Source organism: Polypterus senegalus, chromosome 11 (assembly GCF_016835505.1).
Source record: "Polypterus senegalus isolate Bchr_013 chromosome 11, ASM1683550v1, whole genome shotgun sequence".
NCBI classification, from domain to species: domain Eukaryota; kingdom Metazoa; phylum Chordata; class Cladistia; order Polypteriformes; family Polypteridae; genus Polypterus; species Polypterus senegalus.
The window spans coordinates 53,328,033-53,355,629 of NC_053164.1; the positions used below are offsets into that span (position 1 = coordinate 53,328,033).

The 27,597-nt window shown below is 40.7% G+C and overlaps 1 protein-coding gene across 1 annotated transcript; it reads right to left on the reverse strand.

The window, feature by feature from the left end:
* Positions 1 to 1,663: 1,663 nt before the first annotated feature.
* Positions 1,664 to 15,138, reverse strand: LOC120538987. The gene is made up of 7 exons (XM_039768640.1): positions 15,050 to 15,138; positions 14,647 to 14,940; positions 14,146 to 14,421; positions 6,638 to 6,773; positions 6,146 to 6,186; positions 3,312 to 3,361; positions 1,664 to 2,794 (listed from the first exon to the last, which is right to left on the reverse strand). Exons 1-7 carry the CDS (start codon positions 15,105 to 15,107, stop codon positions 2,690 to 2,692), a joined length of 960 nt encoding a protein of 319 aa, XP_039624574.1. The 5' UTR covers positions 15,108 to 15,138; the 3' UTR covers positions 1,664 to 2,689.
* Between the last annotated feature and the right edge of the window lie 12,459 nt (positions 15,139 to 27,597).

The following is a 27,597-nucleotide window of genomic DNA, read 5'->3' on the forward strand; positions in this document are numbered from 1 at the left end:
ATCACGCTGCTGTGCTTTTCTAAATGTAGAATACCGTAAATGCCCGCATATAGGACACATTTTTTTTCTTAAGAAATAGGCCTAAAAACCCAGGTACGTCTTATACATGGATACAGTTTCTCTTTCAGTTTGTACATGTTCAGTTTCTCCCTATGCATTTCCTGTGCAGCGAGCGAGCGAGTGCGAGCAAGCAAGAGAGAGAGAGCGCGACACACACACACACAGGCGTGGAAGAGAGAGGCACAAACACACACAGAGGCGCGTGCGAGAGCGAGAGAGGCACACACACACACACGCACCCACAGGCGCACACTAGAGAGAGACACACACACACACAGGTGCTCGAGGCTCATGAAAGAGAGAGCGAAAGAGGGAGGACTGGACGCATAAGGTAGAAAAGGCTTGTTTTTGTTTTCAGTTCTGTTTACAGCGATCGGTTCATAGCGTGCATTGTGGCAATGTTACTTTTCTTGGTGGTTTATTAAATTACGAATTTTTCAAATGTTCATTTTTTACCCTGTGCTTAAAACTCATGTTTTTAGCGAGCGTTCCTAGCACTATAGCGCAAACTATTGCAGTGTTAGTTTTCTCTGTTGTTCAAGGTTTTCTCAGTGTTATTCAATGTGTGATGCCCTCGGCGCGGAGCGTCCATTGGACTTTATGATTGTGTGCGCATGTGTCAGTGCCTCTCCTTTGCCTTCGATGGCTGTGTGATGGGGACAGAGAGGAGTGGTTTGAATCCAATTTGAATTTCAAGGTTTGTTTTCAAGCGACAGTCGGTTAGCAGTGCTGCAATTATAGCTACCGGGGTATGCCTCAGTCCGCGTACGATTAGCTGTCGCCCCCGCACTGGCATTTCAGGTGTAGGTGGTATTTTTCAGGTGTAGTGTCGCTAATACTGTATCGATTTTGGAGAATTACACAGTGTTTGAAAGCTCATTTTACAATACATCCACCTGTATGCCTTATTGCAACATTTGAAAATTGTTTTATTTTGAATTTTCACATCACCGATATGTTGTTTTCGCCGTCTAGTATGTTTCTCGCTCTTTGTTGTTGTTCAGAGAGACTCCAGCCTAACACAGACGCATGGATACAATCACTGGCGCTGGTGGCAGCAAGTTTTAATTAGTAACTCAAAATCAGGATGCGTCCTATAAACAGGTACACAGGTTTTTCCATGGTTTTTAGGGTCAAAAATCTACTGCGTCCTATACATGGTATCATCCTATATGCAGGTATTTACGGTAAGAGAAGAGGGAAAAAAAATACCAGCTAATCAAATGAGATCAGTGCTATCAGTTGTTGTCAATGGTTGTGAATCTGGCTGGAACAAAAACCTTCTGGCACAGTGGACCCCCAGGACCGAGTTTGAAAACCCTTGATCTGGAGCAAGGTAAAATGAAACTGGCTGTTTGGTTCATGGAGGCTTGACTCCCCCATTACAATAGGTACATGTTGACGCTTCCTCAGTAAAATTTGCAATATAGCTGAAAACAAACATACCAGGTCAGTGTCCCACAAACAGACTACTTTTAAAAATTATGAATTGCAAGGTCATCTCTTGTATAATTTTTCAGAAGATACTCCCATCTTTCTATGTTTAGTTAGTAATTAGTCAAGTGTACATTCTAAATTAAAATAAAGTACTTTATTTTGTGGCATTAGTATGATTTTTAGTAGCAGAAGTGTTAATAAACATACATACAAAAAACATTTTATATTTTACAATACTTAGCATTGAATATGTACAATTTTGTACAAGAACTATTGATGGCATGTCAAGAAACAATAACAGATGGCAGACCATGAAGATGATGCCTTTGAACCAGTGCATCACTAGGGTTGGTGTCACCCAGTGTGGTAACCAAGGCGGGATGAAGATCCCAACAAGCCCCTGGGTAATGTGATGGGTGGAGCTCCTTAGCAGAGAGTTGATCATACTTTAAACAAGTAGAGTGCGGACACTCGGCCATTTAATGCAGCACAGTAATTCCAAATCCAGTGAATGTAGCATGCAGTCAAATCAGCTCATTCAGCACAAAAAGTTTAAAAATAGATAGCCCGCAGGTTACAAATAATTTAAAAAGCCAACTTTTGTCATTTTTTTTTTATTTTCCACTTGTTCCTCACTCCCACTGATTGATTATTGTTTACCCTTTACACTTGCTTAGGCAGATGATTATTACTTTTCTATTACCAAGCAAGTGCTGTTATAATTTTTCAAACAGCATAGGCACTTGCAAGTTGATGTAAGTGATAAGCATAAACATAATAAAATAATGTGTGCAATTTGTGTAGTTGTTTTCAGTTAGGATTCAGTAGCTGATGCTAATGCATTCTAGAAAGCTCTATATCAAAGTTACCACCACATACAGGCCATGTTTTTCATGTGGTTCTCCACAGAATATACAATTTTGCTTTTGATGGGGAGAACTTACAGAAACTAAGGAGGAAAAAAGAGATATTATAAGTGGACAAATCAATATCTGTGGTGAGACTTCCTGAACCTGAATAAAAACACAGTAGTAGTCTACCATACAACGCTGCCTCAATGAGATACTGCAACAGGGAGGATGCTACTAACTTGGCTTAATTCTGGTCTGCGGCACAATCAGCAGTACAAGTTCAAAGTTAAAAAGCCACCCCCATTGAGTAACGTGTTCTGGTACACTTTGAAGAGGGTTAATTATTTAACTTTGAGAGAAGCATAAACATTTGGGCGTCCCAATGCAACTGCAGTAGCTTGGTTTTCTGAAAACATAATGGTCATGTAGTTTAGTTCTGATGGAGCCTGAAATAAAAAGATTAAAAAGAATTTATCAGAGTGATACTTTCTCTTTACAGTAGTCTACAGAAATGTACATAAATATTGACAGGAAAACCTATCTAGTCTGGGACTATCACATGCAATCAAACAATGGTCCCTTAACACAGAAGTGAAATAGGAGAAATTAGAAATAGCTAGATTTGATATATGGCAGCAATGATTTACATCCATTAATGTTGCAGCTCTTACTGTATAATATGCCATTTTTCTTTTTAAATGGTGGTGGTAGATGGCCTGTTTAACCTAATTCTATTTCACAAACTCAAGTTTTTTAGTTCTGCCATAATTCTTGCATTCTGAGATACTTCTTATTTGAAGTCGTACCATCGAGCGTCTATTTCAATTTCATGGACGAAACTGAAGACAACAAAAAGTCAACTTGAAGCGCAAAGTGACAAAAACACATGAAGAATGACAAAACAATGAAAAAAAAAAGTTACTTCCATATAACAATACAATCTATAAAGAGTAAAATAACAACCTCCAACATGGGGTCGGTCCTTGAAGCATCTGACTGTATTATTGCAATCTCTGCAAAAGAAAACATCTATTTTAAAAAGAAATTCATTTTTATATTGTACTCCTTGAGTTATGGTGTGGCTCTGAGAGAGTTTACAATCAATTCAAAAAAATTTCATACTATATGATAAAAAAATATATACATATATATTCTAGGGGGCTTTGCCCCAGCTCACTTCACTTGCCAACCCCCCGGCTTACGCTACAAATTAACCTCTTTGCCATTCGTCTGCTCACATATGGGGATGCAGATGTACAATTTAAACAGACTTTTATTTTCATGGGAATTGCTACATATGCATAATAGAATGAACTATCTTACATTACAGTGAGTAATTAACCATATTAAAAAATAGTAAAATGTAATAATTTGAAAGTAAATTATGTTTCATGTTGCATTACAGTTCTTTGTTGCGTAATAAGATTTCATTCTGTTTGGCTTTGAAATTAACACGCAAATACTTTTTAAACTTACACTTTTACTGTAAACTTCAGTAAACGCAATTTTTTTAATTACATGTTCGTCAATATCACATTGAATTTTGATTCTGTGTTTGGACTTTCATTGTGACAATGCAATGTATAACTGCCCATGATTGAATTTTGTTTCTTTCTCTCTATTAAATAAAACGACTTTTTTGAATGTTTGGCTCTGAGATTTGTTAATTGTCTTTGCAAAAGCTATTCTAATGGGAACCTGTTAACATTTTAATATGAATGGCATATCAAGATCTCCTTTGTTATCTAATGTTATCCCCTGAAGACTTACCACATTACCTTTCTTGGATACATCCTTCTTTTTACAGTAATTCGTGCTGTGGAAGACCGGATGGTGTTAACAGTTGTAGATATTCCTTGGGATATTGTAAGTTTATGGTTTCATGTTCCGCACGATCACCATCAACTGTTTCAGCATAGTCTATTGATACGCATTTAACCAATTTGCTGTGTAACCAACCAACATTTTTGGGATTAATTAGTTTGACTTCATCATTTCTCGGTGCAAGGATTGCCCGTGCACTAATTTTTTCTTTTGATAACCCTTCATGATGAAATTCTTTAATAAGATTTGGATATAATAGGTCTTATTTAATTTGGAACTTAAAGTGAGGAAAACGTTAAAATGTATAATAGCTGAGAGAACAGGAACTGTGTCTGACAAAAGCATTCACACGAATGAGAGGTGAAATTACCATGTGCGTGGTTAAATATGGTTGAGAGAAGTGCGGGACTTGGAAAAAATCTCTACAAAAACATCTTGTCTTGTCTCAGGATTTTTTTTATATAATAGATATATACATATATGAAAATTATAAACATGGAAGACATGCCCTCTAAAGCCATGCAATTGTGAACCTATTTTCCACAACAGCAATTTCTAAAGATGGTAAAACTGTGATCTCACTATCTTCCAACTGGTTGAGATTTGATGCCAGCCCAGTCCTGTCAATCTGAGCAAGCCTCTGGGGGCAATGTCCGCTCTATCAGACACCTAAGGCTGTCCAATAATGCTTTTTATGGGAGATAATTTAACAAGTGAGTATTTCTTTTGAAGGTCAATGGCAATATGTTTGCATAATACCTCTATGTGACTGCAAAGTCAGAGAAGTTTTCTTTCTTTTTTGTCATCGTTTACTCTGTTTGTTGAACTGTTTATTCCACTGAGCCATTGCTCACATTTTTTCCTTTGTGAATATAAACTTTAACTTGGCATAGTCTGGAATCACGTGTGGGTCTGGTTCTGAGACGATACCCTGTCAGCTCTTCTTCGCTTCAGTGGATGTAGTGAAGGACTTGCCCTGAAAGTAATTCTTTTCCAGTTAGTACTAGTGGCTGATTTGATGAATATTGTATCATTTTGTTTAATTTCTGTTCAGTATGTGTTTTTCCAATAAACATTCACATTCTTAATGATGGGTGGCGTGGTGGCGCACTGGTAGCCTCGCAGTAAGGAGACCCAGGGTTTACATCCCAGGTCCTGCCCATGTCTGGGCTCTGGTTTTCTCCCTCCATCCAAAGCTATGCAGGTTGGTACGGTGATGCTAAATTACTCCTAAAGTATGTTTGGTGTGGATGTGTGTTCACCCTGCAATGGACTGGTGCCCTGTCTGTGGTCTTTTCCTAGATAGGTGGAATAGGCTTCAGTCGCCTGCCATGACCATGGTCTGGATTAAGAGGGTTAGAAAATGACATGATATGCTTCATGATAATCAGTTCTATAAGAAGTAAATTATCTATACCATAAATATGTTTAGTTTATTTATGAATTAGTTACATATAACAAAAGGATTCAGACTGCCAAGAGTAATCATATTCTCAGGATTAGTAAGTCTGGAGCAGATTTCCCAGCAAAGCTTTTTTCCTCCCAAAAAAAAAATAAAATATACAACGTCAAAATTTAAATGATATTCTTTGTCACTCTTGAAAAGGCCTGTGAGAGCCAATCAGAACCTAATCACCTGAGCCACCCACCTGGTTAGTTTAGTAAATATTCAACTGATTAAATTGTTGTATTTAAGAGTTTTTCAAATTTTATGTTTTAATTTAATTTAAGCTGAAACAGTACAACACTTACATTTGACTAAAATACGGTATAAACTAGGCAAGCTATGAACAGCAATGTCACTATGTATTATTCAGTGAACAATGACATATTTATAATCCTATTTTGTAGAAATACTTTTAATTAGCCAGAAACTAACAAAGGAAACTACATTCATGTACAGTAGAGCTAAACAGCGTACCCAGTTGTACATTCCATCCATAACCAGTGTATAAAAAACTCTCAAAACTTACCTGCATTGTCATCTTTTGTGAGTTGATATGTTTCTCCTTTTCTAAAAAAGAAAAAACACAAATTACATAAAAATAAAACATTATTGGAAAGGCATATATTTTTTGTTACAACTGTTAGGCTGGATTGGAGTTTTTGCGTCTGCAGGATAGGGCCCTGCCACAGCCTCAGTGTAATCCTCGAGCTGCACTCAAAGAAAAATATGACTGTCTGTAAAAATGGTGTGCTGATAAATGGCATTGATATTGAAGTTTGTTAACTAAAATTATGCTCTATTCAAATATTTAGTTTTTTTTTTTAAACAAAATTCTGACGTTGATTTTTTTTTTCATCTTGTAAAGCACTTTGAGCTACAATGTTTGTATGAAAATGTGCTACACAAATAAATGTTGTTTTTATATATGGGTGGATGTGTAAGGGAATTAATAAAATAAGTTTATAAAAATGAAATAAAGAAGACTGTTTTAGCAAAGCAATGTAAAAAGGCAACAAACCTGACAGCAAATTTATTATACAGGAACGCAATTACAATTACAGCTAATACCAGGATTATGGCCAGAAGTATGATACCCACAATCTGCAGAACCTGTAGACCACCAATCCTATTATCCGTATCAATTTCCTTGTCTTCTGTAATAAAAATATAAGTAAATAAAATCAGAAAAAAAAATGAAAGCAAATGAAACCAACTATTTGACTTCAAAAATATAAAAACTGTAAAAATGCAGTTCAATATGGACAAGTGGAAAATGTGATATGAAGGCAATGGGATCTTTCATTGTAAATGCAAGAGGAGCAGTTCCACTCTGCAATAAGTAACCCCTGAAAAGAACTTAGGTGTTTCTATTGATACAAGACTTTCAAGGTGGAGAAGGAACTTAAAAAGCAGTTAAAATATTACATTATAAAAGGATATTGCATACAAGTTAAGAGAACTTACCACACATCAAATAAACTACAGTGCTAGAAACTGGGCTGTTCAACCCAGCATATCCCTGGAGTAAAAGACATCTCTAACTCTGTCGTCAGTGCTGAACATAAAAGGCTGAGTGGAGGCCTCATTCATGTCTTTTCATTAAAGCTGAAGCTAACAACTATAACTTCACACAAAGAGTTTTGGGAATCAGGAACAAACTAACAAGTTAAGTAGTTAAAGTTAGAACTTTAATACCTTTTAAACGGCAACTTGATGAGATATTGGAAAAACCAGGCTGTCAGCTAACCAAATGAGCTTTAGGTACTACATTGTCTCCTGTCATGTGTTAAAGTTTTCTTTGCTTTTATGCAATGTGTCGAATGAAGGATGTCATTGAGCATTGCTTTGTACCCCAGTAAATACGAGTTATCGGCAATATACTAACAACCCAATTGTGCTTCATTCACTTAGAATATGGAACCAATGTAGGAAGCACTTCAAGATAGAGAAGCTTTTATCTGTGGCACCTCTGCATGATAACCACCTTTTTCCAGCTTCTCAAACATACGCAGTTTTTAATGTTTGGAATATGTACAGGATTAAATCACTTACAAATATATACATAGATAATGACTTTGCATCCTGTTAACAATTACACTCCAAATTTAACTTTCCATCAACACAATTCGTTCACTACCTTCAAATTAGAAACTTTGCTAAACAAAATCTGCCCAATTTTCCTCACCTCCCACCTTCTTCTATTCCAGAAGAACTATTGATCAGGCTTGAGGACTTACAAGCATTTCTGTAATATATAAAAACATTTTAAAGTCCCTCCCGTTCAAAGATCCCAGAGCACAGTGGGAAAACGGTCTCTCATCCAACATTTCAGAAAAGGAGTGGAAGGCAGCAATGCACAGAATTCACTCAAGCTCCGTATGCACAAAGCATACAATTATTCAACTTAAAATCTTTTATCGAGCACGTTTGTCTTGTTTAAAATTGTCCAAAATGTTTCCAGGGCAAGATCCAACCTGCGAACATTGCAATCGAGCTCTAGCCTCACTAGGCCGCATGTTCTGAATGTGCAACAAATGAACATCATTCTGGAACAAAATCTTTAAATGCCTTTCAGACAACCTTGGTGTCACAGTCCCTCCTAATCCACTAACAGCTGTGTTTGGTGTACTTTCAGATGGGCTTAAAGTGGAGAAGGACAAACCTTTACAGCACTATTGGCACATAGACTTATATTGCTCAACTGGAAGAATCGTAACTCACCTATTTTATGTTAGTGGGTAACTGATGTTATATATTATTTGAAAAATATAATTCTCACTTAGAGGATCTGTTTATAAACTTTTTAAAAACCTGGCAGGATCTAATCAAATCAATATAATTTTAGAATAAGCATTTAAATTAAGGAAGCAAATTCTCTTCCCTTTTTAATTAGAGTAATCCCTCCTCGATTGCAGGGGTTGCGTTCAAGAACCCCCCGCGATAGGTGAAAATCCGCGAAGTAGAAACCATATGTTTGTATGGTTATTTTTATATATTTTAAGCCCTTATAAACTCTCCCACACTGTTAACATTATTAGAGCCCTCTAGACATGAAATAACACCCTTTAGTCAAAAGTTTAAACTGTGCTCCATGACAAGACAGAGATGACAGTTCTTTCTCACAATTAAAAAAATGCAAACATATCTTCCTCTTCAAAGAATGCGTGTCAGGAGCAGAGAATGTCAGAGAGCGCGCGACAGAAAAGCAAACAATCAAAAAATCAATACGTGCTTTTAAGTATGACGAAGCACCACGATAAAGCGGCATTTTGTAGAGGAGCGTTCGTATCCTCTAGGCAAACAGCCTCTGTGCAAACAGCCCCTCTGCTCACATCTCCTCCGTTAGGCAGAGAGAGTGAGAGACACAGAGAAAAGCAAACAATCAAGCACCGCGCGGGAAGCATATCGTATATCATTGAGGAGTTTTATTTAATACATAATACATGCTCTGATTGGGTAGCTTCTAAGCCATCCGCCAATAGCGTCCCTTGTATGAAATCAACTGGGCAAACAAACTGAGGAAGCATGTACCATAAATTAAAAGACCCATTGTCCTCAGAAATCCGCGAACCAGCGAAAAATCTGTGAAATATATTTAGATATGCTTACATTTAAAATCTGCGATAGAGTGAAGCCGCAAAAGCCGAAGTGCGATATAGCCAGGGATCACTGTATATTTATTTGTTTATTTGCTTACTTACTTATTTATTTTTCCTACTATTAAAGTTTTACTCTTTTGGCCTAACGCTCTTTCTCGTGGATGGATGTTGATTTGACTCGAACCTAGTTTAGTCAAATTTGACTTGCTTGTATGGAATGTTATGTGATTTTAATAGATTCGATAACATGTTAAAAATACAAATCCGTAACCACTACACTGCACTGCCTGTAGTATGAAGTGGGAATGAATCAAGAAATGAATGCAAAGTAAGTCTGGCACCCTGGCTGGGTGTTCTTCCTGCCTTGTATCCAGTGATTTCTGGGTTAGGCTCTAATGGCCTCATGACCTGGCTCTGGATAAGTGGGTTTAAAGATGGATGGATCAATGAATGGGTAGATACAAAATGTTTCTACTTTTGACAGTTTCCAAACCTTGACTTAATTAATCAATAAAAAAGTGAAAAGAGCTGGATGTTAATAACAGTTTCCAAGCCCTACCTTTACATTTTTGATGAGGACTGTAAGTATTAGAACATTAGAACAATCTGGATGAGGACACACCATTCAGCCCAACAAAGCTCCCTAGTCCTGTTCACTTAATTCTTCCAAAATAACATCACGTCTAGTTTGGAAAGTTCCCTAAAGTCCTACTATATGCCACATTTCTTGGCAACTTATTCCATGTGGCTGTAGCTCTCTGTCTGAAGGAAAACATCCTAATTTTTGTGCAAAATTTGCCCTTTATGAATTTCCAACTGTGTCCCTCTGCTATCGTTGAGTTCATTTTAAAACAACTGTTTTGATCCATTGTACTAATCCCCTTCAGAAATGTAAACACTTCAGTCATGTCACCTCTTAATTTTCTTTTACTTAAACTGAAAATAATTAGTTCATTTAATCCTTCCTCATTCCTCATCCCCTAGGAATGCCTTTGAATCACCCTGCTTGCTCTTCTCTTGACTTTTTCTAGCACTGCTATGTCCTTTTTGTAGCCTGGAGACCAAAACTGTACACAGTTCTCCAGACGAGGCTTCACCACTGCATTTTAAAGCTCGATCATAACCTCCTTGGACTTGTACTTTACACCTCATGCTATATAACATAACATTCTGTTAGCCTTCTTAATGGCTTCTGAACATTGTCTAACAGTTGATAGTGACAAGTCTACTATGACTCCTAAATACTTCTCATAAGGTGTAATTTCGATTTTCAGACCTCCCATTGTGTATTACTTTCTATGTATGATAAGTTACATTTCCTTACATTTAATTTCATCTGCCTTAAATCTGCCCAAGCCTTTATGCTGTCCAAGTCACTCTGTGATGATTCAACTGATTCCAAATTACCTGCCAAACCACCTAGCTTGGTATCATCTGCAAACTTAACTGATCCCAGAATTGGCCCCTGTGAAACACCTCTTTTAACATCATCCAATTCTGATCAGGTTCCTTGCACCATCACCTCTGCTTCCTGTATTTAAGTGAATTCTACATTTATCTATACCCTGAACTCCCACTTCTGTTAATTTGATGCCCAATGTCTCATGTGGAATTTTATCAAATGCTTTCTGAAAGTCAAAATAAATAATATCATATGTTCAACATTGGTTACACCTTTTTGTTGCTTCCTCAAATAATTCTAGCATGTTAGTATAAACATGTTCTTCTTCTGAACCCATGCTGAGTGTTCAGTAAAATTCCTGTTCTTGCCATGTGCTGCTCAATCTTCTCCATAATAATTCCTTCATTTACACGTTAAGCTTAGTGGCCTACAGTTGCTTGAATCCACCCAATTAAAATTAACATTGATATATTCTTCACCGGAGGGGCACCAATGTATTGGGGAGGCGTATGTGTAGGCTAGTCGAGGATTGTTTAAACTAGGGAATGGGGGGGCAGGGAGTTTAGGACAGGCCAGATTTAGATCTATATATGGAAGAACAAACAATGGTGTAGAAATAAAAATGCATAGTAATGTAAATTTTAAGCAAACACGTAAAGATAGAAGGATTAACACATTAAAAATAGCTTGCCTTAATGCTAGAAGTATCAAAAATAAGGTAAGTGAGTTGGAGTTGTATGTAGCAGAGCACAATTATGATATTATAGCAATAACGGAAACCTGGCTAAATAACAAAGATGGGGATGAGTGTAACATAGAGGGATACACATTTTTTAGGAAGGATAGACAGAACAGAAAAGGAGGTGGGGTTGCTGTTTATGCCAAACAGGAATTAAATGTAAGTCATCTTCAGTTGGATGATGAGCCCCATCTTAGTGAGGACATGTGGCTTCGCCTGGAAAATATTAGGGAAAAAGGTCTCATTTTAGGAGTGTGTTATAGACCACCCAATTCAGACAGTAATTTCAACACACATCTTTTAGTAATATCAAAAGGCAAGTTTACAGGGGATATTATAGTCATGGGGGACTTTAATTATCCAAATATTAACTGGGATAACCTTACAGATGGAGGAGCACAAGAGCAGGAGTTTTTAGAAGTAATCGGCGACTGTTTTTAACACAGCATGTTAAAGCACCAACAAGGGGTGAAGCCTATCTGGATTTAGTATTCTGTAATAATCAGGATAGAATTGAGGGTGTAGAGGTGATTGAACCACTAGGGTCAAGTGACCATAATGTAATACAATTCTCAGTATTTTGTAAGAGTACAGATGCAAAGACTAAAATTGTTAAGTTGAACTTTAGTAGGGCTAATTTTGAGCAGATGCGACAAAGTCTAAGTAGGATAGACTGGGATAAGCTTTTAAATGTGGAGACAGTCGAGGAGCAGTGGAACAGGTTTAAAAATGTTTTACATGTAATGCAGGACAGATACATACCTAAATTTGGAAGTAATAGGAAACTAAAAAATCTCCACGATGGATTAATAAAGATTTAAAAAGAAGTTGCAAAGGAAAAACTGCTGTATAAGGCATATAAGACTAATGACTGCAAAGAGAACCGTAGCGTATGAGAACATGAGGGCAACCATTAAGAAGGATATCAGAGAGGCTAAAAGACAGTTGGAGAGGAATATAGCAGATAAGGCGAAAGAAGACCCCAAGAGATTCTTTCAGTATTTTAGTAGTAAAAGAACAGTTAAGGAGGAGGTCAAGTTCATCAGGAATAGTAAAGGGAATTAAAAGATACAGACAATGAAATAGCAGATGCCCTAAACTTACATTTTTCTGAGGTGTTTACAAGTGAGCAAGTGGATAACCTGCCAGAGGTAAACACAACTACTAAGGAGGTACTGAGGGATTTGGAAATTGTAGAGGGAGAAGTGCTGCTCAGATTAAATAAGATGAAATCAAACAAATCACCAGGCCCAGATAATATTTATCCTCGTGTTCTTAAGGAGGCTAGTGAGTACATATATAAACCCTTGACACGTATTTTTAGGAAGTCACTGTGCACTGGAGAGATTCCAAAGGACTGGAAAATGGCAAATATCATCCCATTATATAAAAAGGGTGACAGGGCAGATCCAAGCAACTATAGGCCAGTAAGCTTAACAAGCATCACAGGAAAATTAATGGAAGGAATTATTAAGGATAAGATTGAGCAACACATGACAAGGACAGGAGTTATTCTGAACAGTCAGCATGGGTTCAGAAGGGGAGGTCGTGTTTTACTAACATGTTGGAATTCTATGAGGAGGCAACAAAAGGATACGATCAAAGTGGAGCTTATGATATTATTTATCTGGACTTTCAGAAAGCATTTGATAAGGTGCCACATGAGAGGTTGGGCATCAAGTTAAAAGAAGTGGGAATTCAGGGTGATGTTTTTAGATGGGTGCAGAATTGGCTCAGACACAGGAAGCAGAGGGTGATGGTGCGAGGAACCTCATCAGAACTGGCTGATGTTAAGAGTGGTGTTCCACAGGGGTCAGTGCTAGGGCCGCTGCTATTTTTAATATATATAAATGATTTAGATAGGAATATAAGTAACAAGCTGGTTAAGTTTGCAGATGATACCAAGATAGGTGGATTAGCAGATAATTTGGAATCCGTTATATCATTACAGAAGGACTTGGATAGCATACAGGCTTGGGCAGATTTGTGGCAGATGAAATTTAATGTCAGTAAATGTAAAGTATTACACATAGGAAGTAAAAATATTAGGTTTGAATACACAATGGGCGGTCGAAAAATCGAGAGTACACCTTATGAGAAGGATTTAGGAGTCATAGTGGACTCCAAGCTATCAACTTCCAAACAGTGTTCAGAAGCCATTAAGAAGGCTAACAGAATGTTAGGTTATATAGCACGATCTGTGGAGTACAAGTCCAAGGAGGTTATGCTCAACCTTTATAATGCACTGGTGAGGCCTCATCTTGAGTACTGTGTGCAGTTTTGGTCTCCAGGCTACAAAAGGACATAGCAGCACTAGAAAAGGTCCAGAGAAGAGCGACTAGGCTGATTCCAGGTCTACAGGGGTTGAATTATGAGGAAAGATTAAAAGAGCTGAGCCTTTACAGTTTAAGCAAAAGAAGATTAAGAGGTGACATGATTGAAGTGTTTAAAATTATGAAGGGAATTAGTACAGTGGATCGAGACTTGTATTTTAAAATGAGCTCATCAAGAACACGGGGACACAGTTGGAAACTTGTTAAGGGTAAATTTCGCACAAACATTAGGAAGTTTTTCTTTACACAAAGAACGATAGACACTTGGAATAAGTTACCAAGTAGTGTGGTAGACAGTAAGACGTTAGGGACTTTCAAAACTCGACTTGATGTTTTCTTGGAGGAAGCAAGTGGATAGGACTGGCGAGCTTTGTTGGGCTGAATGGCCTGTTCTCGTCTAGATTGTTCTAATTGTTCTAATTGTTCTTTCAAATCAACTTAAACATTTCTTACCCTTATCTTCATCCATACAATACTCTGCAAACCATAAGGTATTTAGAGAAAAGATGCAAATCCACTTTCCGGGACTGACTTTTTGAGTGCTGTGTATTTCCAAAATGTCTCCGTTCATTGATACACTGACACCCTTTATATTTGTTGCTGGAGTGTTATTTAATTTCCATTCAAATCTGTTAAGCTCATAGATTGGTGTGGTCTTACATAATGAACACTTTAGGGTCAGTGAATGGCTTGCTGAATGCTTTTCCAGCAATACATTATTCTTACAGCCTAAAACAAAAAGGAGGTTAAATATTAGGAATATTAATTAACATGTACAATGCTTAAAAAATTCTTTATAAGATAATTCAGCACTTTTTTCCACATATTATACATCTGGAATACAAGACTATACTCTAAGTGATAAAAGGTAGGCTTCCAAAGCTGAACAACTTAGTCAGTTTTGTTAGGTGCAACTCAAGGAATTTGAAATAAGAATGAATACCATCTTCTTACCAGGCTCAATCTGAATTTCAGTTTTGCTTGTTTCACCATTGTGGCTAACGCAAGTAAATAAGCCAGAATCACTTGAGAAGGGGTGTTTGATCTGGAGTGTAGAATTCTCAAGCAGTTTCAGTCTATGGACGAATCTCTTCAGTGCAACTTTTCCCTTTGCCACATCAAAAATCTTTATATTTGAGCCCATGGTTTCAGAGCACATTGGAAATCTGGGTGTCCAGTCCCATCTGATGATATTACTTTTTAATGAACATGTGACATTAGTGGTCACTCCAGACTTTCCAAGGCTAACTGTAACACAAAGAAGAAATAAATCACTTAGTAAAACATCTCATAAATCATTTTTACAGGAATGACTCTGTGTGACCTGAATTTAGGATTTACAATAAATACAGCTTACCAGTCTGAAAAATGTCCAGTGTGACAAATAAGAGCAACATATAACTGAGTGTTGTCATTGTCCTTCTTGAAGTGAAGCATGTATCTGCGTCGAATTTGTCTGACTAGAAAGCTTAATAAGACAGGAAAAAGGAAAAATTGGAGCAGCCAGATAAATATGTAAATGAGTGGATAACAAAATTCATTGAAACAGCAAACAATTTTTTAAAATAACTTCCACTCCACAATGAATCAGCAAGTTTTACATAGTAGTCATGTTCAACATATATTAACCCTTTCAAGCACCCATAGGTTCACTTAAAGTTACATTGCAAAATGCTTTACAAAATACACAAGAATACATGTTAATATAAAAATAACTTTTCAAAACTGCAATCTTATAAAGATATTAACAGTAAATATCATAAAATCACACAGTAATGGTACTTAAATTATGAGCATAAAAGAAAGACCAATGACGTATAATAGCTAACTGAGTTCACTTGTATAAATGGCACCTTCAGAAACCAGTTAATCCCTTGTGTGTGTGTGTGTTTTATTTTTTTTTGCATGTTGTTACCGTTACATCTCCCGATTTTAACACATTGGAATAGTAATTTCTGTCTCCAGGAGCACAAAACATTCAACACAGTAGTAGATTAAAATATTTTTGTTTAAGAACATTAACTTTTCCAGAATAAAAAACTTAACATTTCACTTTTCCAAACATATTCAACTTGTAGGTGATCTTTTAACAGCAGTTACAGCTGTTGAGCGCTCTTGGGTAAGTTGGCATGAGCTTTGTGTATTTTCATTTCAGAAATTTTGTTCATTCTTCAGTGAAAATTTGCTCCAGTTCTGCCAGATTAGGTGCAAGGTGACAGTGCATAAAAATCTTCAGGTCCTACCACAGATATTCAATCAAATTCAAGTCCTGACGTTCACAGGGCCAGTCCAGACTACTAATATTCTTTTTTCAAGCTATTCCTTAGGAGTTTTTAGATATATATATATATATTCTCCTCAAAGATTTGCACATATCTATGTTGTCCTTGATAGCAAAAAAACTTTTCAGTTCTTGCTACTGAATAGAAATCCCAGGATTTGGGCTTTTGGTGCCCTGTGTAATGGCACAGCTGCGCAGTTTCAGACTCAAAGGTGCCAATCAGGGCCATCTTAACAGCTTTATAGGCCCTGGGCAAAGCAGTGCACTGTAGCCCCTACCTACACAACCATTCACAGAAATAAAAATGTAAATGGTAGATGAAAATAAATATATATTTATTGTATTGGTACTTCCAACAAAATCAGTGTTTAAACATTAAAAAATGTGCTGTACGGCAAAGATTAATCAACACAAATGCTTGAAGAATATAACATGATCCTTGAAAAACACAAAAATTACAACAATATAAATGATACTGAATTGGTAAACCATACAGATGGAGATGGCACAGTACGAAATTACTATGAATTATTACTATGACAGACGGACAGGTAAATAATGAAAAACAAAAAGTGAAAAACATTATGCGCAAAAAAGAATGAAAAAATAAGCCCCTACAACAATATGTTAATCCAAAAAATAAATTTCAATCAGAAGTAAACCGTCCTCAATAATGTATACAAACTTAAGCACTCTTCTTTCTCTGCTCTACCAATTCAGCAGTAAGTAAGTGTCCACAAGCCCAAAGACCGGTCAAACGTTGACCTCTGATGAGCTGGATGTTCTGGACTGTGGTTTTATACAGCTAGGCCTCATGTCTAACCAATCCTTGCTCACGTCTTCCAGGGTCCATCAATAGCAAGTGATGTGAAGTCACACACTCGATCTCCTCCTCTGATCAGCTGCAATGGGACTATTTTAAACTTCCACCTTTGCCAGCGTGCATGTATATTTTTACAACCACGCCATGCCAACTGTTCGTTTACCTATCTTGAAAGTTATCCTGTGAAGTTTCATCCACTTTAACTCCATCTTTCTTTTCTCTATGCAGGTGTTCTCTTTGCTGACATCCTTCTAAGCTCAGTGCTCTGATCTTTTCTTTCCACATTGGCTTTGGGCATGTGCTTTGCTGTCTGGTCGCTCCAATTTGGAAGTGTGCTTGTGGTTAATTTAGCAGCATTGGACATGTGCCTCAGCTTACGTGTAGGCTTACAAACCAGTCACAAGGAGACACCAAACTCTAGACCAACTTTTCTCCATCACGGAGATCACCCTGCTAGACCGCTAAAACAAGAATACCTGATATGTCTTTCTTATCCTTATCATCTGATGCTGTATTAAATCTATGATGCTGTCTTCAGTCTTTTGATATTTATTTTAACATTATTACTAGTGTGTGGGATGCAGGCAAGGAAGAACCTTAGTGTACACACACAAGTTACTTTGCATTTTTCAAATCGTTCTATTGCACTAATTTGAAAAGCTATTGGTGTCTCCATTTGCGTATAACAGAATTTGAATTCAAGTTTGCTACTTTTAGATGATGAGCAGTAATGTAGTCAGGATGTTTGGATTTGACTAGAAAGCATCAAGGATTGAGGCCTCATATTAGGAGTGTGTTAGACATGCTAATGTAGGAAATAATTCCAATATACATCCTTTTTATAATATTTAAAAAATTAGAGGGGATCATTTTCCTAGCACTCTTCAGGTAAGTAATACCACTGTGGGATAACAGGGGTGCTCATGCTAACTGTCTCTTCTTTTTCACCTGCACCTTCTAGAAGCCACAGAGATAGGGGAACTGAACCGAGCAAAGCATGAAGAGCGGACCCCTTCTGTTCCAGACAGGCCTCTGAGGGTAGATGATATAACATTAATAAAAGTATTAAAAGCAGGAAGTAAACATTTTAGACACAAAAGGGAGGTACAAAGTACAACAAAATTTGTATGTGGACATCCCACCAACATACGCACTGTACTGCCACACAGCGTGAATGCACATCTGTTGTAAACCAGTGTCTGTACGTGATTCAGTCTGTATGTCTGCATTGTCTAAAATAAAAATAAAAAAAAATGTGAGTATACCTGGCATAAGTACACGTGCCTCAAGTGCTGGCAAAAAACTGGGAATCACAGCAGACATACAGAGTTGAGTTGATTTCAGGACATACAGACAGCTCTGCTGCTTTCTCACACTCTTGCCCCACTTTTGTGCAGAGCATCATTTGTTACAACAATTATTTTAACAGCATGGTTTCATTCAAATGATGTAGCTTTAGAAGATGAAGAAAGAAAAAAATCTAAAAAGATTAGGCAATGGTAAGTAACAAAGTAATGTCTGATGGCCAGGAGGACAGAAAAAAAAGTAAAACAAACTCCAGAGCCAAGTTACAAGCCATGGCAGAATTTAACCATTGAAGAAACAGAACTACAGCAACAAAAGTAGGATAATGTGCAGACTACAGCTACGGCAAAAACAGGTTGTACCTGTGGAAAACGTTAGAACTCTACCCTACACCCCAGGGGCCTCATGTATAACGCCGTGCGTAGAACTCGCACTATAACATGGCGTAAGCACAAAAGCCGAAATGTGCTTACGCACAGAAAAATTTAGATGCAAGAATCTGTGCGTACTCCAACTTCCACGTTCTGTGAAAAGAAAATAGGAAAAGCACGGGGGAAAATATAAGAATTTCAGCGAATACCAAGTGGAGGCAAAGGAAAACATACTATTTGTTCAAATAAGCCATGGTATAATCAACAAAAGGAAGTTGATCGAGTGACGTAGCGTGTTGGAGAAACTTGAAAGCTCACATTCACAAATCGCACAGTGCCGAAAATAAAAAAGAAGTTACATATCAAAGTCACAGTGAAAAGCCGAGTTGTAAGCCCACTGTCTGAGTGACATATGAAAGCTTATTAGGGTACAGAGAAAAAAAGGCACACAGTGGGGAAAAAGCACGAAATGTCAACTTCAATCTCGACATTTCCACTTTAATCACGTAGTTTATTTTGTCATTAAAGTAGAACATCATAAACTTCATCTTGAAATCGTTTAATTAACTAGTTTCTCAAATCACATCGTAATTAAAGTAGCACGTTAAATGCTTTGTTTTCTATTTGATCTTCTATGTGTTCTATGTGTGTGAATCACTACTTGCTTCTTAAACTGGCTCTCTTCCTCCAACTGGACACAGAGTCCATTACATTTGTGATATTACAGCTCTCTGAATAACTAAAATACTGAGATGTATACGTGATGTCATTTTCATGATGATAGGAGTTAAAGCACGTTATTAAACATGTGTTTCACTTCGATGAAATAATTTATTGCAGCAGTACTCAGGGCGGCTCTAGGCTTGTGGTGGCACTGGGCAGAGGAAGAATCGGTGGCACCTTCGCCCGCCCGTCAGTAAGGTAGCTTATGCATGGTGGATGGCCACGTCCGTTGCAGACACTGTATAGCCGCCTCGTGCTCATGACACAAGCATTTAACTTTTGCCGAAATTTGTCGCTGCGTTTTTATCTGTGTTGTTATTTTCTCTTTCTGTTTTATATTCAAAATATTGTAATAACTGGTAGTTGAGTTATTAAACTTCCTAGAGCTGAATTTTTGCTAGAGGGGTGCTAGCACCTACATGCAGCTATACCTAACTAATTAAGTAGGCGAACACTCGTGTCCCATACACTGCACGACCCCGAGTGTCTCCGTAAATCATTGCATAGATGGTATATCTAGCAAGACACAGCTCTGTCCTTTTTTCTTTACCTCTTTATTAGAACAGGGAGTCAAAAACAAAGCTTAACACATTGCAAGGCCATTGCCAAGGTCATTCATAAAGACATCTTTCTCCATGATGGTAACTGTTACACTTTTATATAACTGGGCTGCAAATGAACCAAACCCACCCAAACTAACTTGACATAAACACATAACATCTCTAATACAAAAGAAATCGACTGCCTTGCTTAATTAACATAAAAAGTAAACTCTAAAGAAATACCCATAATGCACCAGGCTGTTAGCGCTGACTGCCGGGTCATTACATAGCCCCCCCCAAGAGGGTTAGTGTCCCCACAACAAAATCCAACAAATGTCCTGGCCGGCGACGAACACGCTTCGGCCTTCCTGATGTTCTATCATCCGTGCCAGGCTCAGTCCTGAGTCCGTCATTGTCCGTCTCGGCACCTGGGGTGGATGGTGGAGAGCTACTCTGGTTCTCTGGTTCCTCTTGTTCCGAGGTCAATGGGTGATATGGTGCTAACCGGTCCTTATGAAGCACCACCCGTCTGCCCCGTCCAGGCATTCGGACCCTGAAAACCACCTCCGAAATTTGGCCCAAAATCTCCCCAGGTCCCTGCCAGTGATGGGTCAATTTGGGAGACAATCCCCGCTTCCTTTGGGGGCAAAACACCCACACTTTGTCCCCTTGTCCCAGGGTCAGTCCGTGTGCCCGGGTGTCGTATGCCCACTTCTGGCGGGCTCCAGCTTTCTCTAGGGCCTCCCTGGCCTGTTGATGGACAGTGTTCAGACGCACCTTCAACCACCTAAAGTAGTCCAGTTCGGGCCCACCAACAATCTCAGGCTCCGGGGGCGAGCCAAACACCAAATCCACTGGTGTGCGGAGCTCTCTCCCGAACATCAGCCCCTCCGGTGTGCACTGACTTGACTCCTGTACTGCTGTTCTATACGCCCACAGGACCAAAGGCAAATGCTGGTCCCAGTCTCTCTGGTGCTGACTAGTCAGGATAGCAAGTTGGGTGGCCAGGGTGCGGTTGAAATGCTCGACCAGTCCATCGCTTTGAGGATGAAGGGGGGTGGTTCTTGTCTTCTTCACCCCCAGGCGCTGGCACACCTCACTGAACAACCGGCTCTCAACATTCCGCCCTTGGTCACTATGAAGTTCGTCCGGCACTCCGAATTGGGTGAACATCTCATCCACTAGCCGCTGGGCTGATGTGGAGGCGCTCTGGTCAGGAACTGCATATGCCTCTGGCCATTTCGTAAAATAATCCATAGCGACCAAGACAAAGTGGTTGCCGGCTTCGGTGACAGGGAAAGGACCCAAGACATCCACCCCAATCCTCTCCATGGGTGCCCCGACTAGGTACTGCTGCAATGGCACGCAAGAGCGTTGGCCGGGTCCCTTCTGTGCGGTACAAACATCACAACAGTGAACATGCAGCTCTGCATCTTGCAGACACCCTGGCCAGTAGAACCGCTGCCGCAGCCGTCGTACTGTTTTGGAAGTCCCAAAGTGGCCGGATCCAGCTGCCCCATGAACCCAACGAAGGACCTCTGACCGGAGAGCATGGGGAACCAGAAGTTGCAGATGGTCAACCCCCTTGGTGCTTGCCACCGTCTGTAGACCACGCCATCGTGCAGCTCCAGGCTGCCCCACTGGGAGTGAAGTGACTTGATCTCAGGCCCCTGGGAGGACACGGCTTGCCAGTCTGGACGTGCTTGGGTCTCCAGCCAATCCTTTACCTTTACCTTTACCAACACTTGGTCGTTTGCCTGCAGTTGCCTCAGCTGTTCAGTGGTGAACGGCTCCCCTCCTCCATCACTGCCACTTAGCTCTGCTGATGCTGATGATGGGCCCAGACCTCTTTCTTCCTGACGACTGCAATCCCGACACTCGTTGGTGAGGCATGGACACCTGGAGAGGGCATCAGCATTGGCATGCTGCCACCCTGGTCGGTGCTGAACCTCAAAATCGTACTCTTGGAGGATCTCTAGCCACCTTGCCACCTGGCCCTCTGGTTGCCGGAAGTTTAACATCCAGGTAAGGCTAGCATGGTCAGTTCGAAGTGTGAACCTAGTACCCAGGAGGTAGGGCCTAAAGTGCCACACTGCCAGGATCACTGCTAACAACTCCCACCGGGTGACGCAGTAGTTTCTTTCTGGTCGACTGAGGCTGCAGCTATAGTAGGCCACCACCCTCTCTCCGGTCTCCCCCCTCTGGGAGAGTACGGCCCCAACACCCACATTACTAGCGTCAGTGTCCACAAGGAAAGGCTGGTTGGGGTCAGGGTAGGCCAGGACAGGAGCGCAAATGAGGGCGGTTTTTAGCTGCTGGAAGGCTGCTGCGCATTCCTCAGACCACCCAAACCGCTGGCCCTTATTTGTCAGCTGGTGCAAGGGGCTGGCAATGGTTGCAAAGTCTCTGACAAACCTTCTGTAATATGAGGCTAAACCCAGGAAGCTCTGCAACTCAGTGATGTTGGCTGGTGGGGGCCAGTTGCTCACTGCAGCCACCTTTGCTGAGTCGGTGGCCACCCCAATCTCACTAACCACGTGTCCCAGAAACTGTGTCTGGCAGGTGAGCAGGTTACACTTGACTGGGTTCAACCGCAACCCAGCGCTACGGATGGCTGTCAGGACCTCCCATAAGTTGTGAACAGCCTGATCAAAGTCTCTGGCATGGACCAACAGATCATCCAAGTAGACTACACAGCGGGTTCGGGGAATGTCTTTAAGGACCCGCTCCATCAGTCTCTCAAAGGAGGCTGGAGGGTTACAAAGTCCAAAAGGCATCACTTTAAACTGCCACAGCCCTTGCCCGATGGTAAATGCAGTTTTGGGCCGGTCCTCTGATGCCAGTTCTACTTGCCAATACCCACTGCGCAAGTCCAAGGAGCTGAACCAACAGGATCCAGCCACATAATCCAATGCATCATCGATGCATGGCAGTGGGTATGAATCTTTGCGGGTGACTGCATTTAGTCTGCGGAAATCCACGCAGGGGCGCCACTCCCTCGTTTTCTTCTGCACCATGACCATAGATGCAGCCCAGGGACTGTCCGAAAGCTCAATAATGCCGTTAGCTGCCATATCACGAATCATTTCTTCAGCAGCTTGACGTTTTGCAAAAGGCAATCTGTGGGGGCGCAAACGAATGGGGGCAGCGTGGCCAGTGTCAATGTGGTGTTTCACTAGGGCTGTCCTGGTATAGTCCTCCTCTCGGGCCGCAAAAATGTCTACAAAGTAGGCATTGTAGCTGCTCCTGCTGTGGCGCGCTCAGATACTCACCACTTCAACGGCCCAATTCCTCCACAGCTGCAACCGTCTCAGGTGATGGGTGGGCAAGTGGAACGTGTGGTGAAAGCAGTTGGGATGCACTGGTCTGAGCTGTAATACTCCCCCGGGGGTCCTCCCGAGTCCCTGTAGCTCCCGAGCAGCAGTCAGGGGCCGGTGAGCAGGGGTGTCCAGGTGATTTCAGGGTAGCAGCCTTTCCAGGATGGCTCCAGCCCGACCGGAGCGGCACAGTCTCATTACCGAGGCAGAGGACGGCCCCTGACACATCAACACGTGCTCCCCAATGGGCCAACAAGTCCAACCCAATAATGCACTCATCTCTGATGTCAGCGAGCCAGAACTCGTGGCTGATCTGGCTCATCCCCACCACCACAGACAACAGTTTCTTTCCAGGCATTACTGTCCTTTCACCTGTGACAGTGAGCAGTTCGGTATTGGTGGGGGTCCAGTCCTCCGGAAGAGGACCAGCTGTTTCTGGCAACACTCTTCTTTGTAGCAAACAAATGGTGGACCCCGTATCCACTAGGGCACTGCATGGTTGCCCGTCAATAATGCAGTCTAAGTACAGTCCACTGGAAAACCCACAGCGCCCCACTGTAGGACAGTCATTGTGGAGGGATGCTGAAAAACAGGGTGAGGGTCCCCTCACTGCCTCACTCCGAAGTCGCTTCCCAGGGATGATGTTGTACGGGGCAGGGGACTTGGAGGAGGGCAGTCCCTGGCAAAGTGCCCTGGTTCTCCACATCAGAAACAGCGGCCTAGTCTTGGCCTCCGTCGGGGGGTTGATGCTGGTTGGGCGCGGCTGACCTCCACTTCCTCAAGTTGGCCCCCGTCCACCCCTCGTTCAACTGCTCTCGTCAACTGGCGCAGGAGTGGCGATCGACCCGTCTCTGGCCCAGCCTGGAGCACCTCCTCAGCCCGCTCAGCCTCCCGCAGTGCCTCACTCAGATCTCGGGGTGACAACAGGCGGACATGCTGGCGGAGACGCTCTGGTGTAAGGCCCCGCAGGAAAGCATGGAGGCGAAGCTCCTCCCTCACTACTGCCGGGAAAGTAGGGTAGTCTTTCTGTGCATAGACCCTGATGTCAGCTGCGAATGCACCCACACTCTCACCTTCACGCTGGCGGCGGTTAGGCCTTGTTCACACGGGCGTTAAAATTGAGCGTTTTTGTGTTCAGAAGGTCCGTGAGCGGATCAAGCGCCGAGTGTTTTCTACGTAGGAGTCAATGAGAGTGTTCACACGGGCTTTGGTGACGTGCGTTTGTCCGGCAGCGCGTTTATACGGCATCAAAAAAACGTTACATGCAGCTTTTTCTTGGCGTTCAAAACCCGCGCGTTTTCTGCGCGTTTATTTTACGCTTCGGAGGACCGGATATATATTTTCATATTGCTTATTTTATTTTATTGTCTCATGTAATTTGTAAACCATGAACCTATTCATTTATGTTCTAATATATTTGATAACGATTATGTAGGGGGGCAATCCATGGCGGGGGATTGGGGGCATTTCAGTGCACAACACCGGTGTAAGCGCACACTCGACTACTGTTTCCTTACCTCAAAGTGACAAGTAGTCTCTCTTCGGGGCTAACACCAAGTCGCATATTGGTTGATCGGCGTGCAATGTGGCATTGCACCAGCTGCAGCAGACAATCAAAAGTGCAAACCGACATCCGACAGTAATTAAAAACTTGCGGAAATTTTCGCATTTCTTCATAAAGCACAAAAAAAACTTCCTTTAACCCGACGTTGTGCAGTCAGAGGATGAACCCAGTAGCGGCGGCGATTTTTCTCTCCCTACATCGCCGTATTACGAGTATTTTTAAAACAAGAAGATTAATATCTAACATAGCAAAATGGTCCATATTGAAAGGAGGCACCTCAAATAAAACGACAAGGGCTTTCATATCCAGTTCCCGACACTGCCTCCACAGGTTAACACACAAACTACAATTTGGGCTGCAGGCTGGCGTTAGATAGAGACAAACGAACGCCGGTGTAGAAGTCAATCGATCGCCACCACAAAATGCAACATAAACGTCTAGGACGTTCAGAGCAAGTTCGTTTATCCAAAAACTTAACGCCCGTGTGAACAAGGCCTTAGTCAACTCCTCTCGGCTTTGCTCCGCTGAGGTTTTCTGTCCAAAGCGATGGTTGAGAGCAACTGTGAGGGCCTGGAGATCACGACGTTCCTCAGGTGACAGATCAAGGAGTACCTGAAGTGCGGGACCCTCCAAGACAAGGGCCAAGTGTGTCGCGGTCTCCTCGCAGCTCCATCCATCGTGGAGGGAAGCCAGATCTACCTGTGCAAGGTAGGGCTCCAGAGGCGTCAACCCGCTGTATCGTGGTAGCTTGGCAAGTGACCATGTGAGGAGGTCCGGCCGACTGTTGGAGTGTCATTGCGGCAGCTGGAGGTTCATTCCGGCCGTGACTAGAAGAGCGTAACACTGTCCGGGGAACACTGGCACCATCAGGCCAGTGTGAAGCCCCTCTCTGCATTATTTCACTTGTCAGGCACTCTAGCATAATTCTGTTCTTTCGGATGGCACACTCTAATTTGACAATACTCTGCTCCATAATGGCGTCTTCTAAACAGCCTGAATCCCACTTCTGACACCACTGTAATAACTGGTAGTTGAGTTATTAAACTTCCTAGAGCTGAATTTTTGCTAGAGGGGTGCTAGCACCTACATGCAGCTATACCTAGCTAATTAAGTAGGCGAACACTCGTGTCCCATACACCGCACAACCCCGAGTGTCTCTGTAAATCATTGCATAGATGGTATATCTAGCAAGACACAGCTCTGTCCTTTTTTTCTTTACCTCTTTATTAGAGCAGAGAGTCAAAAACAAAGCTTAACACATTGCAAGGCCATTGCCAAGGTCATTCATAAAGACATCTTTCTCCATGATGGTAACTGTTACACTTTTATATAACTGGGCTGCAAATGAAACAAACCCACCCAAACTAACTTGACATAAACACATAACATCTCTAATACAAAAGAAATCGACTGCCTTGCTTAATTAACATAAAAAGTAAACTCTAAAGAAATACCCATAATGCACCAGGCTGTTAGCGCTGACTGCCGGGTCATTACAATATATTGGCGTAGCCGTCACTGCAGTCAGTGCTTTTCTTTCCCCAAGTAACCGATCGGCATACAATCAGCTCTGTAATAAACGTTAAGCAATCTGTAAGCTTAGCGCCGATTCTTCAAAACGTTTAAAGAACATTGAAATATCTTCGTAGTACATGTTTAATTATTCTATCCTTAACAACACTCCCAGTGAAGAATATAGATTATTTAAATGAAGTTAAAGTTTTATCTGTATAATTTAATAAACATATTTTGCTGCATTTCACCTTAAAAATTATATCGTCATCATATGTAAATACGCGCTTTATAAAGTGGCTCAGGTTGTGCGATATTATAACTGTAGTGCAAGTTTACAGTGTGGTGATTGTACTTATAAGTACAAACGGTTCTACAAGGTGCAATTGATTGAATGCATTTAAAGTTCTTGGGATTAAACGGTTTCTGAACCGCGAGGTCCATACAGGAAAGGCTTTAAAACATTTTGCAGTGGCTGAGACAGCGTGTGCTTAATGCCATATACCGATAATTCTCTTTCCGATCAGCTGCTGCTGTGATTCACACTCAGATACAGTGATATAAATACTCCGAGTGGTGCAGTGAGAGTAATATGGAAAAAGATGATCCGCTGTGGTAACTCCTAACGGGAGGAGCTGAAAGAAGAAGTGAGAGTAACAACGCTAAAGCATTTATGGTATTTGGAATACTATGGTTGTTCCCTGGACCATTATATTGTTACAAGTTAATTACAATCAGATGCATTACACTAATAAACAATATGCGGTCAGTTTCGGTGTATTTATAAAGGAAAGGAAAAATAAAGGAATAATAAATAATAAAGGAAAATAAGGAGTAACCACACAGGAACAGTAGCACTGCTTTGACGCTGGATGCCGCCAGTCTGCAAAACCGAGCGGAGAACTTGCGTACGACAAGGTATGAGGTACCGTGGAAAAGTGCGTGGATTTAAGCCAAGTGTAGGTTTTATACATCGCGATTTGAACGTGGAAAAGTTCTTACGCAACATTTCTGTGCGTACGCACCATTTATACATGAGGCCCCAGGACTTTCCACCTCCATCTTAAAATGCAGGAACAGGCTGGGTTTTTTTTTTTTTTATTTAAAAAAATGCTTCATTTTAAAACACTATTTTATGTGGAAAATTGATGTATTATGATTGTGAAGAAATAACTAGAACCTAAAAATACTGAACATATCTTTTAAAAGACAGTTAAAAAAATACTGAATGTTACAGTCAAACTTCTATATACACCAACATATAATAATGACGACCACAACAACACAGCTCCAGCTTACCTAACAGCCTAGAAAGAAGGCTTCACTAAACAGGATTAAAATCAGTCTCTCTGGATCCCAGACAGCATGAAGGCTAATATAACAAATGTCTACCAGTATTGTAACAGCTTATGAAAGAAGAGTAAAATACAACAGAGTAGAAACAGTTTTATTTTAGATTAACTTGTC

Bases quoted from the DNA above. Each gene is read 5' to 3' on its own strand.
- LOC120538987 (XM_039768640.1), bottom strand. From the start codon at position 15,107: ATGACAACACTCAGTTATATGTTGCTCTTATTTGTCACACTGGACATT. The intron at 14,422-14,646 runs GTAAGAAGATGG...TTTTTGTTTTAG, and splicing joins TGAAATTCAGATTGAGCCTG to GCTGTAAGAATAATGTATTG. The intron at 2,795-3,311 runs GTTGTTATTTTA...TTTTTATTTCAG, and splicing joins GGACCGACCCCATGTTGGAG to GCTCCATCAGAACTAAACTA.